This window comes from Nanorana parkeri, unplaced genomic scaffold (genome assembly GCF_000935625.1).
Source record: "Nanorana parkeri isolate BGI_ZX_2015 unplaced genomic scaffold, ASM93562v1 scaffold353, whole genome shotgun sequence".
Classification (NCBI taxonomy): Eukaryota; Metazoa; Chordata; class Amphibia; order Anura; family Dicroglossidae; genus Nanorana; species Nanorana parkeri.
Window position 1 is genome coordinate 313,187 of NW_017306621.1, and position 16,146 is coordinate 329,332.

At 45.9% G+C, this 16,146-nt stretch overlaps 1 protein-coding gene across 1 annotated transcript in view; it reads left to right on the forward strand.

Annotated features, from left to right (window-relative positions):
• Positions 1–5,284: 5,284 nt before the first annotated feature.
• MARCH5 (membrane associated ring-CH-type finger 5) overlaps positions 5,285–16,146 on the forward strand; it is a 45,412-nt gene continuing 34,550 nt past the window's right edge. Inside the window, exon 1 of the mRNA XM_018558682.1 lies at positions 5,285–5,513. Coding sequence (XP_018414184.1) covers positions 5,470–5,513 — 44 coding nt within the window. The 5' untranslated portion in view covers positions 5,285–5,469. The remainder of the gene's footprint in view (positions 5,514–16,146) is intronic.

Below are 16,146 nucleotides of genomic sequence, written 5' to 3' on the forward strand. Positions count from 1 at the left end.
GAACTTATCCCAGCTTATGCCCACTTCCTGAGGGAGAAGGTGACACCACTATGCCTCAGCACTGACTCCTGGAAAAGCTGGGTGCTCAAATCCGAGCACGATGCAGGAGCACATTCTTGTGGGATTTCAAGTGCTTACCCGAGAGGCCAGCGCTAAGGCAAAGTGAAGTGGCCTGAAGTGTTTAGCAGCTTTGATTAGGTATTTGTATTCAGGTGGCAGGAGGCTGTCAGCAAAGCGGACTTTCTTTTCTTCAATTTTTTTTTAATAACATAGCCATATGTTTACCAATATTTCTCTGTTACTGGAAGCTGTGTTTCATGTTTCCGAATGGTGCTAGCACCAGATGGCAGGACTTTACCCTCATAATGTGTGCAAAGGCAGGGCAACAAACCCTAAGGCCTCATTCACACACAACGCAAGCAACATTGTATATTGCGTATATAAACGTCTATGCGCGTATATACGAGCGTCTATGCACGTATATACGAGCGTATATGCGTGCACTATATGCAATCCCAGAATGCATCACTCGTAATGGAATTTTTAATGTGCTGTATGCGTATGTATCACATACAATATGTGCGGTGTCTTCAGGGGACCTGATCAGGACCCGATATCATGTGAACAGCCCCTTGGGGCCTGTTCACATGATTTTCAGGTCCTGATCAGGTCCGGATCAGGTGCGGATCTGCAGACGCGGTGCTATGTGTTTTGCAGCGTTTGGGCCGCGTTCCACTAAAAAATTAACAATTTTTTTGCTGGAGTGGGGCTGTCAGTATGTTAGCTGCAGTGCAGTGCGTTTGACGCGTTTTGCGTTTCTGGACCGTTTAAAATGTGACATGCGGTATTTTTCTGTCGTAACCTGAATGGACTGCGCACGTGAGAACTGTAGCCCATAAAACACATAGGGATACATTGGGATGCATTTTTAGTGCAGGAGCGTACGGATCAGGTCAGCACAGAAAATGGACGTCGTGTGAACAAGCCCTAAGGGATGACTAAAGGTGCCCATACACCTTACAATTATCTGCAGATTTTCTGTGGTCAGATGGAAAAAGTGCAACAGATTGGCCCAGGTGGAGATTACTCCAGCCACACAGTTAAGTGTAGATGGAGGAATCTGTTGTACCTTTTCCATCTGACCACAGAAAATCTGCAGATAAATTGTAAGGTGTGTGACCAACTTAAGGGCCAGTTCACACCTTATGCAGTTGTGATGCAGTCTGTTTATTCTGACTGCTGCAGTCAAAATACAGCACAATGCTTTCCAATGGGCTTTCTTGCGCTTAATTCACACCATTGCAGTCCGTTCAGAAAAAGTACTGCTTGTCCTATTTTACCTGCATCAAACTGCATCGAAACGCATCAAAACGCAGTGCAAACACATTGCAAACGCATCAAATGCACCGAACGCATAAAAAAAAGACTCAGAATTGATTATGTCATCACCCAGGGACTTCCTCTTTGTAGTGTGGAGAGAAAGTGAAGAGATGAAATTTGTGGATGCTGATGATTTCATCCAATATGTGTGGGACTGTTCCCTGCTGTACAACAGCAAACATCCATGACAGCAAACACCCCCATACAGCAAACATCCGGGTGCACCCAATATCGGCGTCGCCTGCGAAGGCGTTGTCGGAGAATGGCTATAGTCAACGCTAGCACCATGCCAGCTAACAAAGAAAGCATGCCTGATCTCCAAAACAAACGTAGGAAATGCTCTGATAGGAAGAGGAAGTTACCTCATTGTCTAATTAGCATTTTCTAGTGCAGAAAAAAAACCGCATCAAAACGCATTGCAAACGCATCAAAACGGATCGCAGTGCAACTGCACACACGCACGCAGTTGTGATTCAGTTTCTGGTGTGAACTGGGCCTGACAGAACCAGAGTCACAACTAGATAAAAGCAACATAAAATAATAAAGTGAGATTTATCTTTTTCATTAAAGGAAAACTATGAGGTGAGTGCTTTTCACTCACCTCATAGTTCTAGCCGACCTGTGACAATGAGACTGTCACAGGTCGGCTCAGTAGATCGGGAGGTGAGCAAACACATACCGGCGTTCGCTCACCTCTCGATCCTGTCACGGCTCTCTGCTGTGACAGGGGAGGGGCTGGATTCCCCCCGTTCCGCCAGCGCTGACTGACGGCCTCTAGATAGGCAGAGCCAGCTGTCAGTCACGCAGCTGGGCAGATCCAGACATAATTGTCGGGATCCGCTTCAGCTGCGGCGTCTTAGTATACCGTGAGCAGCAGCTTACGGTATACTGAGCCTAGGGTGACAGGAGGACGCTAGTTTGTGTCCTCCCATTACCCTAAGGAGAACTATGGGGAAAAGCCTTAACCCCATAGTTCCCCTTTAACTAGACACAGCAGGATTGTATAAAACAGCAACATCATATTATTAGCTCAGTCTTTGTATTTTAAACCAACCTGTGGGCTTAAAACATACTGTAAACTGATGTAACAGGCACCTCCATGCCATTATTGCCTTTGATCTCCTGTAGAAAACAATGGGAAACTCCTCTATAAAATCGCTCCTTAACGTCCACGGTCACCAGCTTAGACATTTTCTACTGCCTTTATACATATACAGTGTGGCATTGTGAGGTAATACCACGGTGTTAGGTGGCCTCAAAGTCACCCAGGGTTCTCAGCCAGAGGGGCTGAGTGGCTCCAGGAAGACAGTACGTGTACCAGGAGAGAACTGCCTTTTCAGTTCTTTCCAGGTTTTCTGGATCATAGTTGGGATCCTGGAGCCAGGAGATTTCTTAGAGCTCTGGGTGGGATGAAATCTCCATTCCTGGGTCCATGCTTTGGTAGTGACCAGCACCTGATTGTGCACCTGTGTACATCCCTCATGAAGAGTGTGCTGGGATGTGTTCAGGGCCCCACCTGTGAGTCAGGAGAGCTCCACCCTGGAGTCAGTGGAGGCCAGTGCAGCAGGGAGCTGCGGGTTTGTGAACCATATTGAATTCTGGGAGTGAGACCTGGAAGACTGCTTAGATCAGAAAAACTGGAAACAAATGTGGAAAATGACAGCCCATTGTTCCATCAACACTTCTGCTGTGGAATCTAACTTTAAATTGCTCATGTGCTGTTATATGGTCCCCCACTGCCTTGTGAAATGTGTCCCTGCTACCTTCAGCTCATGCTTCCGAGGATGCCAGACCCCAGGCACTCTCTACCACATGGTGGGAATAGAGGAAATAAGAGGATACTGGACCAATATTTATCATTTGGTCTACACCCTCTTATGCATGGCATCCCAAAAATTCCACAAGACGGCTTATTAAATTTGAAACCTACCCAATGCAACAAATCACAGTTTTGTTTCAAAGTAGGTCCTCGCCAAGGCGTGTAGGTCCTCCACCCTCAAGGTTGAAGAGGTGAAGCAAAAGATTACATGGTTCCTATTAAACAAATAAAGGCAGCAATTCTCAAAGACATCTGGACTGAAAACTATCTCTCCAATGATTTTGACTTTCATTGTTGGTCCTCCCATATACTTTATCTAACTCCTAATATATTCTATATAAATGGGGTCCCTGAGATGTATTGTTGAATACAGAACTGCATTAAAGGAGAACTATGGGGTCAGGGCTTTTTCCCATAGTTCTCCTAAGGGTAATGGGGGGACGGGACACAAAATAGCATCCTCCCGTCACCCAAGCTCAGTATACCGCGAGCTAAAGCTCGCGGTATACTGAGACGCTGCAGCCGCAATGGATCCCGACAATTCTGTCTGGATCCACCCAGCTGCCTGAGTGACAGCTGGCTCTGCCTATCGCTCCTCTCCCCCTCCCCTGGGAGGACTGTTTTGGTGTACTGCCCGGTTGGGGCTGTCTTGGATACACGCATGTCAGCCTGCTAAATTGATTCTCTCCATCTCCTGAAGAAACGCCTCTGAGCGCGAAACGTCGAGACAAATATTCGCTCCCCCATTCTCAACCATCCTTATTCATGTATCTATTATTCTAATCATGCTATTAATTAACCATTCTATCATGTATTCTTGAATGAGATGTTCATAGGTGGAGTGAGCAAAGCCTATGTCCCTCCACTTTTTAATGAACCCAAATTAATTTTTCAATCGTGTATTCAATTAATTTTTCAATCATGCTATCATGTCTTTCTTGAAATGGGTGGTATAAATGGAATGAGCGTACAAGGAGACATCTGATCAGCCGGTTGTTTTTATTACTTACACTGTATGAATCAATCTTTTAAAATATTACTAAGAATAAAAATACTTTTTTACTGCTAAATTGCTTTGGATTTGTCATTAGGTGCCCAAAAAAACCCCCCATCTTTTTTCTTTCCTTTTTATACCAAAGTTCTTAGGGGTGTGGCACCAACTACTCAGGCCCCGGCCATAAATACTAATTTAAGCTTAGTTTATATGGCCGACGTTGGGGGGGTTTCTGCAGAGATCACCACAGGTAAAGCAAGCAGCTGGCCTGGTGTTCAAGACTGAATAGGGGCCTGACCCTGGGGTGGTGGAAGGCCAAGCCTTTGCAGAGGACAGCAGCTGTTCTCTGCAAAGGCTTCCCTAGCCCCTACCACAGCGTCAGGCCCCTATTCAGCCTTTGGCACCACCTGCTTGCTGCTACTGTACTGATCTCTGCATCAGCACAGTAGCAGCAAGCAGCTGGTGCCCAAAACGTAATAATAGGGGCCAGCCGTTGAGGTGGAGGGGAAGCCCTTGCAGAGATCAGTACAGTAGCACCAATTTGCTGGCCTGGTGCCCAAGGCTCAATAGGGGCATGACATGGGGGTGGGGGAAGCCAAACCCCTTCCACCACCCCAGCCAAAGGCTTCCCCCACCTCAGCATTGAGCCCATATTCATCCATGGGCACCAGCTGCTTGCTGCTACTGTGCTGAATCTGCAAAAGTAGCAGCAAGCAGCTGGTGCGCAAAACTGAATTATAGGGGCCTGACACTGAGGGGGGAAGCCTTTGCAGAGAACAGTACAGTAGCAGCATTTAGCTGGCCTGGTGCCCAAGACCCAATGGAGGCCTTTACTGATTACTGACATGATACTCCAGCCCAATACCAAACAACCGCTCATGTATGGTCAGCTTGCCTTTTGTTTCACATTTTGTAGCCAAAGCAGAAGCTTGGACTCGCTAGGTACCACTACTGAGCACCACACGACCAGAGCTGGAATTACAGGCGCCATTGAGCCACACATACAGCTACACACTACCTCACTCAGCATACTGCGCACCCGTTACCTAGTTACCACACCCTCCCCTCCTAAAGCTTCCGGTGCACGTCGTGTGCGTCCCGGGCGCTTGTAGTGACGTCACACGCACGTTCTATCATGGTCCGGGAACGACGACACTGGTGACCTGACAACGCCAACGAGGAGCTGTCAGTGCTGTGTGTGGACACGGGATTGGAATGGCGGCTTGAGCGCCGTGTGGAGGGTCCGGAGTCACCGTCTGAAGGGAGAGGAGACAACATGTCTGAACCGAACAGCGTGTCACTGCAGCAGATGCTGGACAGGTGAAGAGCAGGGGGCATGGGGGGGGGCGGGGGTTTGGCTCTCACATTACATGTAAACAAGGGGGGGTGGGGAGGCTCATGTCACTGGGTGCAACTGGTGCTGACCTAGAACACACACTCTGATGATATAATAAAATATTAGCCTGCTGAGGTGCTGAAAAATCAGACATGACCCCTTTTTTGTAATGCAATGCACCGCTGTGTGATGCCTTCGTGTGTTGGGGTGCCATTTGCAATAAATGGCCCAGCAACGCATGTTATCTGGAACCTGGAAGTGGAAATTTGCCCTTAAAGCTGAAGTCTTGGCACAAAAACTTACATTAAAATATATTTATACGAATCCACTACGTGTGCACCAAATGTCTTTGCAGACCCAGATATTAAGACATTACCTTGTCAGAGTAGTGATGACATCATCACTGTGCTGCCCATGTGCAGAGAGCAAAGCTGTGGGAGGGACCCAGCAGGCCCCACCCACTACAGGCTACCTGCAGAAAATTACAGAAAGGGGCGGAGACCAGAGCAGTCATTGCTGCTCTTAGTCTTCTTGCAGGGTGACTGATGCACAGAGGCAAAGTTTCACATTTGACTATTTCATTGATGAGGAAGAAATACACAAAGCACACCAAGCTTCCAGAAAGAATACATTTTGACAATATTTGCTTATCCTGGATTTCAGCTTTATTATAAACTTATTCAAAAAAATTAATTGCGCAACCTTCTGTTATATAGCTGGCACCAAAAGTTGCCTGTACTTGTTCATTTATTGGGATCCACTGACAGAAACCTGACAGAGATCTACCGTCTGATGCCAAAATACCTGCAAATAGCCTGCTTGGCATCTGTTATCAGATCCACCCAATGAATACCTGGCTGGGGTGTTCTTTCAGAACCCCCCTGAATACCAGGCCAGGATCTACCACCAGAACAACGCCCTCTTCCCATGGATACTTCACCAGGATGTGCTGCTGAACTCAAAAACTGTGGAACCAGCAAATTATGATCTTCCAAAGAAATTCAAACTTTATTCCACATGCATCTATACAAACCACAACCGCTGACGCGTTTCTGGTTTACTCGGCCCTAGTCATAGCATGTGCTGCTGAACCCCTTTTGAAAAGCTTGCTTGTTATCTGCTACCAAAATACCTCGGCCGATTGCTGGCCGGGATCTGCCGCCGGAAAACCCCTCGGCCGATAGCTGGCCGGGATCTGGCGCCGGAAAACCCCTTGGCCGGGATCTGCCGCCGGAAAACCCCTCGGCCGATAGCTGGCCTTCTTGAATCTGCTGCCAGAACTCCTCATCCAATAGTCTGGCCTGGTGGTTCTAGGTGAGTGACACACAAATACATCTTTGTTAATAGTTGAGGTATTATGTATTGTATAATGTATTTTTAAGATTTAACTCCTGAGTTTAGTGTCACTTTAAATATTCATATTTTTATATTCCTACAACAGTGGGCATCACACAACACTGTAATATAACATGTACAGCAGAGGTAGAAAACCTTGGCAGACCAGCTGTGGTGAAACTACAAATTCCATCATGCCTGTGGCTGTCAGTCTTGCAGTGCCTTGTGGGATTTCTAGTTTCACCAAAGCTGCCTACCCCTGTGTATAGGTATCATTTGGCCTGTGAATTTATTTGAGGGTCACGTGGCTTGTTGGTCAGATGTCTCGTATTCAGTTGCTGGCAGTGTGTTTGACAACAATCTTGTATAGCTATAGTATAACAATAAGTTCTTTTTTACTTATTCAACTTGGTCAGTGATTTTCTTTTAGCAGCACATGTTAAAATATGTTTACCAAACCTTTTTTTTTTTTCCTTCTTTGTAGGTTAGGTTAGGGGAGGGTTAAGATCACTGTCAGTTTTTTTTTTAATCCTTTGCCAGTTGTCTTAGGGGCATTTTATTCCACTTCCTGTCCTGTAGACTCAACAGGAAGTGAGAGGATATTTCATCAATGTGAAGAAACCACCATGTAGATAAATGGGTGCTGATTGGAAGATCTCCCCTCTATTCCTTTTCAGGTGGCAACCCAAAATGATGCATTTACATGTACTTCACATTTATTTCTTGTGACATTTGTGATCAGTACATTTAGAAAGAGTGAATCTCCCTAGGGGGGGGACAGACAATATTTTAAACGTGACTGATTTTCCCCCAATGCTAATCTAAAAAAAAAAAAAAAATTGCCTTTTAGTTCTACATTAAATCTGTAGCCAACACTTTCATATTTAGATATCTCCATATTCTATAAAGGGAAGTTTGTGAATTGTTCTTTTCTTCTACTGGTCAGCACTTGAACACGTGTTCATTGGAAACTCCATGTGCCAGTTACAATGCCAGGTTTATTCACTTAACCTGATGAATGTTGTATTGGAATACATTGGGAAAGATGCTGTATTTGAACTATTGTGTGACTGTTGGGGTTGCATTTTGCATACCGCCTGACAATCGGAAAATGGCTCATGTAGTGGCGTATTACAGCTTTGAATATGCATGCACAGGAATCAATGTTCATGCCGCTCCCTGATGTTTAACTGAGTTAAATGGCTCAAAGCTTTCAGTTTTATTCATGCTGTAATAAACTTTGTGTGCAAGGTCTGCTGGGGCTGATGCTGTAACACTTGTTGAGTCTTTCGACCTATGCCCCAAGTGATGACTTCAGGACCAGCTCAGTATATTCAAAATGAGCACTGATTGAGAACTCTTTATGCAGCATTTGTATATATAATAAAGATGCAGCGGTACTGATACTAGTGTCGGTATCTGTACCAATGCCGAGTATTTGGGCGAGTACTCGTACCATAAATGTAAAAAAAAAAAAAACAAGTTTCCCTACGTTATGTTATAAAACATTTATTATTACCCATATTTTTTGTAAAACATAAAAGTCGGGGGTCACGTCGGGTAAATACAAAACAAGACAAGTTGTTTTACATGCTAGTTTGTGAGTGTGCCATGATGCCTTTCTACTGTTCTACGTCGGGTAAATAGACACCAAACATGTCAAGCCTTGAAATTGCATGTGCCCGCAAAATCGCACAAAAACGCCCATAGGCGACGATTAAAAAGCTTTTACTGCTAATCAGTTTAGTGTTATCAGTGATTTAATGGCTCTAAAATTATTGCTTGCACTCCGACATTTGTGGCGATATGTAACATGTGCAGCACAATAGACGCAATCGTCGTTTTCGCATGTAGGCGCACCCGACGCATATCTGCGTCTGCATGTGGGGGGCGGGACTTAAAAATTTTTTTTTTTTTATCCCGTGCGGCTGATCTCACTGCGGCCGGAAAGCATGGCTTCGGTGCCATTTACTTCAATGCATCGCCATGACCACAACAAAGTGAGCCTGCCACAATGCGATCCAGTGCGTTCTGGCCATAAGCGGGCCGGAACGCACTGTGGCTGGTGTGAACTAGTCCTTAAAGGAGAACTATGAGGTGAGTGCTTTTCACTCACCTCATAGTTCTAGCCGACCTGTGACAATGAGACTGTCACAGGTCGGCTCAGTAGATCGAGAAGTGAGCGAACACATACCGGCGTTCGCTCACCTCTCGATCCTGTCACGGCTCTCTGCCGTGACAGTGGAGGGGCTGGATTCCCCCCGCTCCGAGCCGCCAGCGCTCACTGGCGGAACGGATGGGGGAGGGGGCGGGTACAGCTGGCACTGCCTCTAGATAGGCAGAGCCAGCTGTCACTCACGCAGCTGGGCGGATCCAGACATAATTGTCGGGATCCACTTCAGCTGCGGCGTCTCAGTATACTAAGCTTAGGGTGACGGGAGGACGCTAGTTTGTGTCCTCCCGTTACCCTTAGGAGAACTACGGGGAAAAGCCTTAACCCCATAGTTCTCTAATTTTTTTATTACTTTTTTTTTTTTTTACACACAACTTTATTGCTATTACATGGGGGGCTAAGAAGCCCCCTATGTGATAGCCAATTTACATGACAGGTCCTCTTTATGGAGACATCAGGGTTCTATCAATCTAAAGCTTTTCTACAAGTCATATTAGTTCTGTGATTACAGAGGGGAAAAAATGAAGCTTTCCAAAAAAAAAAAGAACACTGTACCTCTCATTGAGAGCTACAGAAATCGCTTGTTCGCAGTGAATGCCTCTAAGGCCCCGTTCACACCAGGGCGGATTTGTCCATGCTGAACCGCGTCCATGAACGATCCCATACATTTCTATGGGTACCGTTCAATGCTCCGAGCCTTTTTTCCACGCTTCCGTACAGATTTGATTGGAAACACGCTGATGAGCGCGTATGTGGGCGTTTTTTTGTATTTGCGTTTCAGCACTGAAACGGAAAAAAAACGCCCTTTGGTGAAGAGTTCCATCATTTTTGTCCATGCCAGTTTCATGATTTACAATATTCAGTTGAATCAAAAGAAAAGTCAGATTATTACTAAAAATGGAACAAACAATAATCCATTATAATGGATGCAAACTGCTTTGGTCAATTTCAAGCTGTCAGGAGATTGTTTGTTCTTTTTTTGTTGATCGGTTGCAACAAATGTGTCGATTACTGTAGCATCAGTGCCTGCTTTTGACCATATAGTGTTTGTGTGTCTTCCTATTACAACTGATACACCCCTCAGTGAACTGTATTGGGGGTGGAAGCTGATTTCCCCCTCCCTCAGATGTGCACTGTCACATGTTCCAGGAAGCATAGCAGGATGGATTCATCTACCCATAGTGAGAGTGATCACCTTGAGAAACATGGGATGGAAAAGAAAAAAAAAAGGTATACGAAGAATAAAAAGCCGGCAATTTATATAGAAGTATTTGTTTGTAGGTTCCCATTACTAAACATTTCTAAAGGTGTGTTTGTTGTCATTCAAGATGAGGTTGAAGTTCCTCTTTAAAGTAGAATTGAACTCTCTTTTTTTTTCCAATAAGGAATCTTGATCAAATAAATAGACCTTGTTTAGCAAAGTATTTCTTTTAATGTTTGCCCAAGAACTTAGTCATCAAGTCTCTGAACAGCTGGCTCCAACTCGCTCAGCTTCCCAGAACGTCCTGTACAAGGTCACAAGGCAGTGCACAGTCTCCAGTAGGGATGTTCAGCTACCAGTGCCGATACTTGGCATTTTCATGAGAACTACCAGGGTTGGAGCTGGGACCTGGGTCTGGTGCTCCATCACTGTCCTAAAATCATTAGTCTGTATTGTGTTAGAAAACCTGTCACATGACAATAAACAAAAATGTATCGGTGCATCACTTATATACCGTATTTTGCGCTGCATAAGGCGCACCGGACCATAGGAAGCAGGGGTTCTGTGACAGCAGCTGTGGTTAGTAACAGCTGAGACAGGTGGCGCTGTGATTACAGCCCCACCTGTCTCAGTGATCACACAGAGCAGACGTAGAACGGACTTTCTTCATCTGCTCTACAGGCTCTATGGTTAGCTCCTATGCCGTGTTCACGGGTCCCACAAAGGAGTGGGGGACTCCCCGAAAACCACGGTGGTGGGGCCCCAGACACGATCGCCGCCATCGCTCGATTTGATGCAAGTGATCTAATTAGATCACTTGTATTAAACGAACGGCGGCCACACGCTGTACATTTAGCTCCTGCTTGTCCGGAGCGGGGCTGAATGTACAAAAAAACTACACCATCGGCGCCTGAAACTGCATGTCCCGGGCCTCAGGCGATAGGGATTCGCTCCATAAGCCGCACAGACATTTTTGGGGGGGGGGGGGGGGGGTGCGTCTTATGGAGCGAAAAATACGGTGTGTATATATGTGTGTGTGTGTGTGTGTAAAAATCATACATTAAAGTGGGGATGCACAAATCCCAGGAGTTCCGTATGCTCCCTAAAAATGACAGTTGCCTCCTAACTTTTGAATTTTTTTTTTCTAGTCTTGGAGCTGGAAAAGTATCTGTACATGTAACGAGGACAGTACTTGGTGTCTGAACATCCCTAGTCTCCAGCAACTGGCCATCTATTAGCTTGTAGTAAGAATAAGGCCCCGTTCACATTGAGCGATTTATCGCGCGATTTTTGTAGCGATATCGCTCATATTTCCGCACTATATCGCTCTATGTAGCTTCACCAATACAATTCAATGTAGCTGTTCACATCTCGTCGCTCAATGTCGCTCAATATCGCTCAATATCGCTTGTAGCTCGTCGCTGGTAGCTTGTCGCTTCTACATGACCCTTTTTTAGACCGATTTTGAGCGATATTGCTCCTGATTGCATACAGCCCAATAGGAAGATGTCGCGCAACACGTCGCTCAATGTCGCTCAAAGTCGCGCGATTTGCATGTCGCTCAGTGTGAATGGGGTCTGAGGGAGGAAGGAGAGGGGGGATCAGTGAGGAGCAGGGAAATAGTTTACCATGCCTGTGTGTTTATGGAGACACACACACCTTTCTAGCATACAACGGTAGCTCCATAAGACCCTGCAAGGGAATGGAGCCACCCCAAAAAAGAATATCGGGGTCAGTGCTCAGGGACCAGGTGACTCTGCAGGAAGCATCAGAGAGCAGCATCCATTGTATTTTAAATAGCTTAAAAACCTTTTGACTTTAAATTACTTTTCAGTTAACTCTTTGATTATGTTAATAGTTTTTTCATTTTACCTTTTTCGAAACTTTTATATTTGCAAGTGAATCCTTTTGTTTTCTGTCTGATGTTCTGACTTCCTGAGTAAACCATGTCTATTTGCATTACCACAGTCAATAAACTTTTGCTGTTACCTGTTTTTAATCCATGTAATACAAAAGAGAGGTTGAATCAGGTGTGTCGTAGACTCGGTTTTTTAATGCGTCTCCTGGTTCAGAGCCAATGCCAGCAAGTCCATACTGTTCTACAATAGCGCCTATTAATCTGCCATGGAAAGGGAAGACGTCTGACATCAAAAGATATGAAATGAAAGAACACAAGAAGATGCTCTTTTATAATGCTAAGAATTTAGCACAAAATTTAAGTATCAATTATAATTGAGCCATCTCTTGTGTTAGTTATTGTTACCGATGAGAAAAAGGAAATCCCCTATGTATACCGGCTTTTTTTTCTCTCTAAACTTTCAGCAAAAGAAACATTGTTTCTATTGCTGAAAGAATGTTGCAGGTTTCTGATTGTTGTGGGAACGATCAGAAAACCTGTAGTGACAGTGATCCTGTAATGCTGCCTGATCAGTGTCACTAAGGTTATTATTGGCTGTTTTTTAAGTTTGAAGCAGCCTAATAATAACCAAAAATGAATTTACCAAACAGAGCCAGCAGCTGATTGGCTGGCTGGCTGCCGGTAATGTTGGAAGATTTTCCAGCTAGCTCCTTTGATCAGTTGACCGAGGAATGCCAGGCGAAAGGGTGCGGACAGCGGCACCCTCTGTGAGAAATTTGCATTGTGTGTGTGGCCGGCTGAAGGAGTGCAAGTATCAGCAGACCGATTAGCTCATCTCTGTCATTCTGCTGTCTCCTCCTCTCAGCACGTCTCTTGTTTGCACAATTAACTGGCACCATGTGCTTCCTCTCTCTCTCTTCCAGACTGAACTTTGTTGTACAGAGGCTAATATTAAAATAGTATTAAGGTCTGGGCATTTTTTACCTTATTGCATTCTCAGCATCAGGGTAAAAACAGCCCAGCACCTTTTTTCTACCCCAGTCCCCTACACACCCCTACCTTTCAGCAACGCTCGTCCCCGCCGCCGGTCCGAAGAGGTCCTCCGTTCCTTTCCGGGTTGCGGGGCAAAGGAGCCATACGCTCCTTCTGCCATCAATCAAAGAGGGAAGGAGCGTGGCCTGCCACAGGGCTGTGTGTGTGTGTCTATGGACGCACACAGCCACTGCGGAAATGAGAGGGGACGAGCGAGCACGGGTGGCTCCATTAGAACGATGGTGGGGGGAAGTGCGCTGCGGGGAGCCACTAGAAAATAAGGAATTAGGCACTTTTAAGGAATAAGAGCAACAGCCTCCAGCAAAGGAGGGTCTCCGTAAAGGAGAAATAAAAAAAAGTTAGGCTTTAATATCACTTTAAATTAAGATGCTTGCACTGCTTGCATTTAAAACGATACACTTATTAGTGTATTAAAGGAGAACTATGGGGTCAGGGCTTTTCCCCATAGTTCTCCTTAGGGTAACGGGAGGACACAAACTAGCGTCCTCCCGTTACCCTAAGCTCAGTATAACGCTAGCTACAGCTCGCGGTATACTGAGACGCCGCAGCTGAGCGGATCCCGACATCGATGTCGAGATCCGCCCAGCTGCGTGAGTGACAGCTGGCTCTGCCTATCTAGAGGCAGAGCCAGCTGTACCCTCCCTCGTCCCTTCCGCCAGTCAGCGCTGGCGGATCGGAGCGGCGGGGAATACAGCCCCTCCCCTGTCACGGCAGAGAGCCGTGAACGGATCGAGAGGTGAGCGAACGCCGATATGTGTTCGCTCACCTCCCGATCTACTGAGCCGACCTGTGACAGTCTCATTGTCACAGGTCGGCTAGAACTGTGAGGTGAGTGGAAATCACTCATCTCATAGTTCTCCTTTTAATGAATACAGAACTGCATTCATTTGTGTCTCTCGCTTGGATTTGTGTCTGTTTGCTTGGATTTCAGCTTCTTCCAGGAGTCACAGACTTCTAGGGCAAGCAAGGAACCAATTCTTCCTCTGACTCTGGTAAAAATGTTTCAGCAGGCTTTCTGCGTTCAAATATATATACCTTCTAGTATTTATTCTGCTCTTGCTTGGTGTGAATTCTGTACTTCTGTACCTCTTTGATGTTTGATGACCTACCTAGGAATCCTTCCAGTAATAACAGTGAGCATCATTTGCTGAGGTTGCGATTCTTGTGAAGTTCTCCAGCTGTTCTTACAGAGTGGCACAACCCAAGGCTGCAGGTGACTGTTGTTGTTCTTTCACTAGGTGGATATTGCTGCATCATTGGAAAACCAAGCTCTGTGCAAAATGTAATTCTCTGGGCATCTAATAGTTGTACCAGCTGTCCTCTTACAACATGCTAACCTGCTAGGTTTTGCCCTTGCACACTGACCACTTGCCAGCAATAGTAGCTAAAACAAAACACATTTGAAGCTAAACGTTTTTCTAAACCAATACGGTCTAAACAGAAGATGGCTTGTGTATTCTTAGACCCCGTTCACATTGAGCGATTTATCGCGCGGTAATTCCCGCGATATCGCGGCAAATTACCGCGCGATATAGCTCTCCAATGCTTCTCAATGGGGCAAAGGGTCCTGCTGTCGCGGGTCGTGTGTCGCTACAGCAGGACCCTTTTTGGAGCGGATTTTGCCGCGATTCAAATGCTTTCAATGCAAGCATTTGCGCGATATCGCGCGGCAAATCTCGCGATATCGCGCAAAATGCAAATCGCGTGACAAACACGCGATTTGCATATCGCGGAGTGTGAATGGGGCCTAAGTGTCCTTCGTGTATTTCTCCCATGTGTGCAACAATCCTGCATAGAACTTCCTTTGCCTCTCTGTAGATGTTTCCTGTAATAAACAGCAGTTAAAGCTAAGGGTGGTCATACACTGCTCTATTCTTGTTCAACCCGAAAGAAATAGAGAAGATTCCTCCATTTTCTCTATTTCGAGGAATCTCCACTGTTCGCGTTGTGTTCTGACAGCAGCCGCCCCTGTCAGATTACCCGAACAGAACCAGCAGCTAATTGGCTGCCGGTTCTGGTCATAAGAAGATTTTCCGTCTGGCTGCTTCGATAAAGGATGCTGATAGCGGCACCTGCTGTGCAAATTTCAGCCGGCCAAAATTCACACTGTATATGGGCACCTTAACCCTTTCTCCTTGTGCAGGTTGGCTGGTCTTGCATACATGCCGCCCCCTTCCCCCATAGTTTTCTGCAGGGATTCGTGATGATTTCACTGCTACATTTAAATCACAATATCTGGGATTGCAAAAAAATTTGGTGCATACAAAATAAATGTACATTAGGGATGCACCGATATTAATATCAAGGCTGAGTACTCGTACTTGCCCATTTGCTCTGATGCCTGGCCTGATACTTGAGTTTCCGGTATCAGGAAGCGAGTCATTACACGCTGCCGGATTCCTAATTGGCCGGGAAGCCGGCTCCCTGCTTGTGACAAGGGAGCATGGAGCCGGCTTCCTGGTTTGAGTGCTTTGAGTGGGGCATGGATGTGCTGTGAAGCCGTCGCGAATGTAACTGCTTCCCGATGAGAGCTCATTGGTTGCTTGGACACAGAAGGCTTCTGGCATCCTAGCAAACAGTAATGCATCCCCAGCCCCATTGACCTGGCGGCCAGCAGCTGAATGTAAACAAAGGTGGCAGGAATGCTGGCTGACATAATTGCCGGAATATGCAAATTTCAGCAATGGTGTCAGTTAGCATCCCTGTGCCTTTTTGTTTACATTCCGCTGGCAGATGGGGAATCTCCTGACCGGTAGGTGAATGGGGCCGGGGATGCGTCTTTCGTTGCTAGGATGCTGTTTGCTGCATGGCTAAGATAAACCTTAAGTGAGGGAATTATGTAGGCTGCCATTGCTGACAACTTCTTTTGCAAATGCTAGGTACTGTATTGATCCAGTGATTTCATTGCTTTATAAATCACCAGCCCTGAACAAGTCAATTACTGAAAAAGCACAGAAGCCAGTGGCAGGCAGTAAAATGCAAGGTGCACTTTAAATG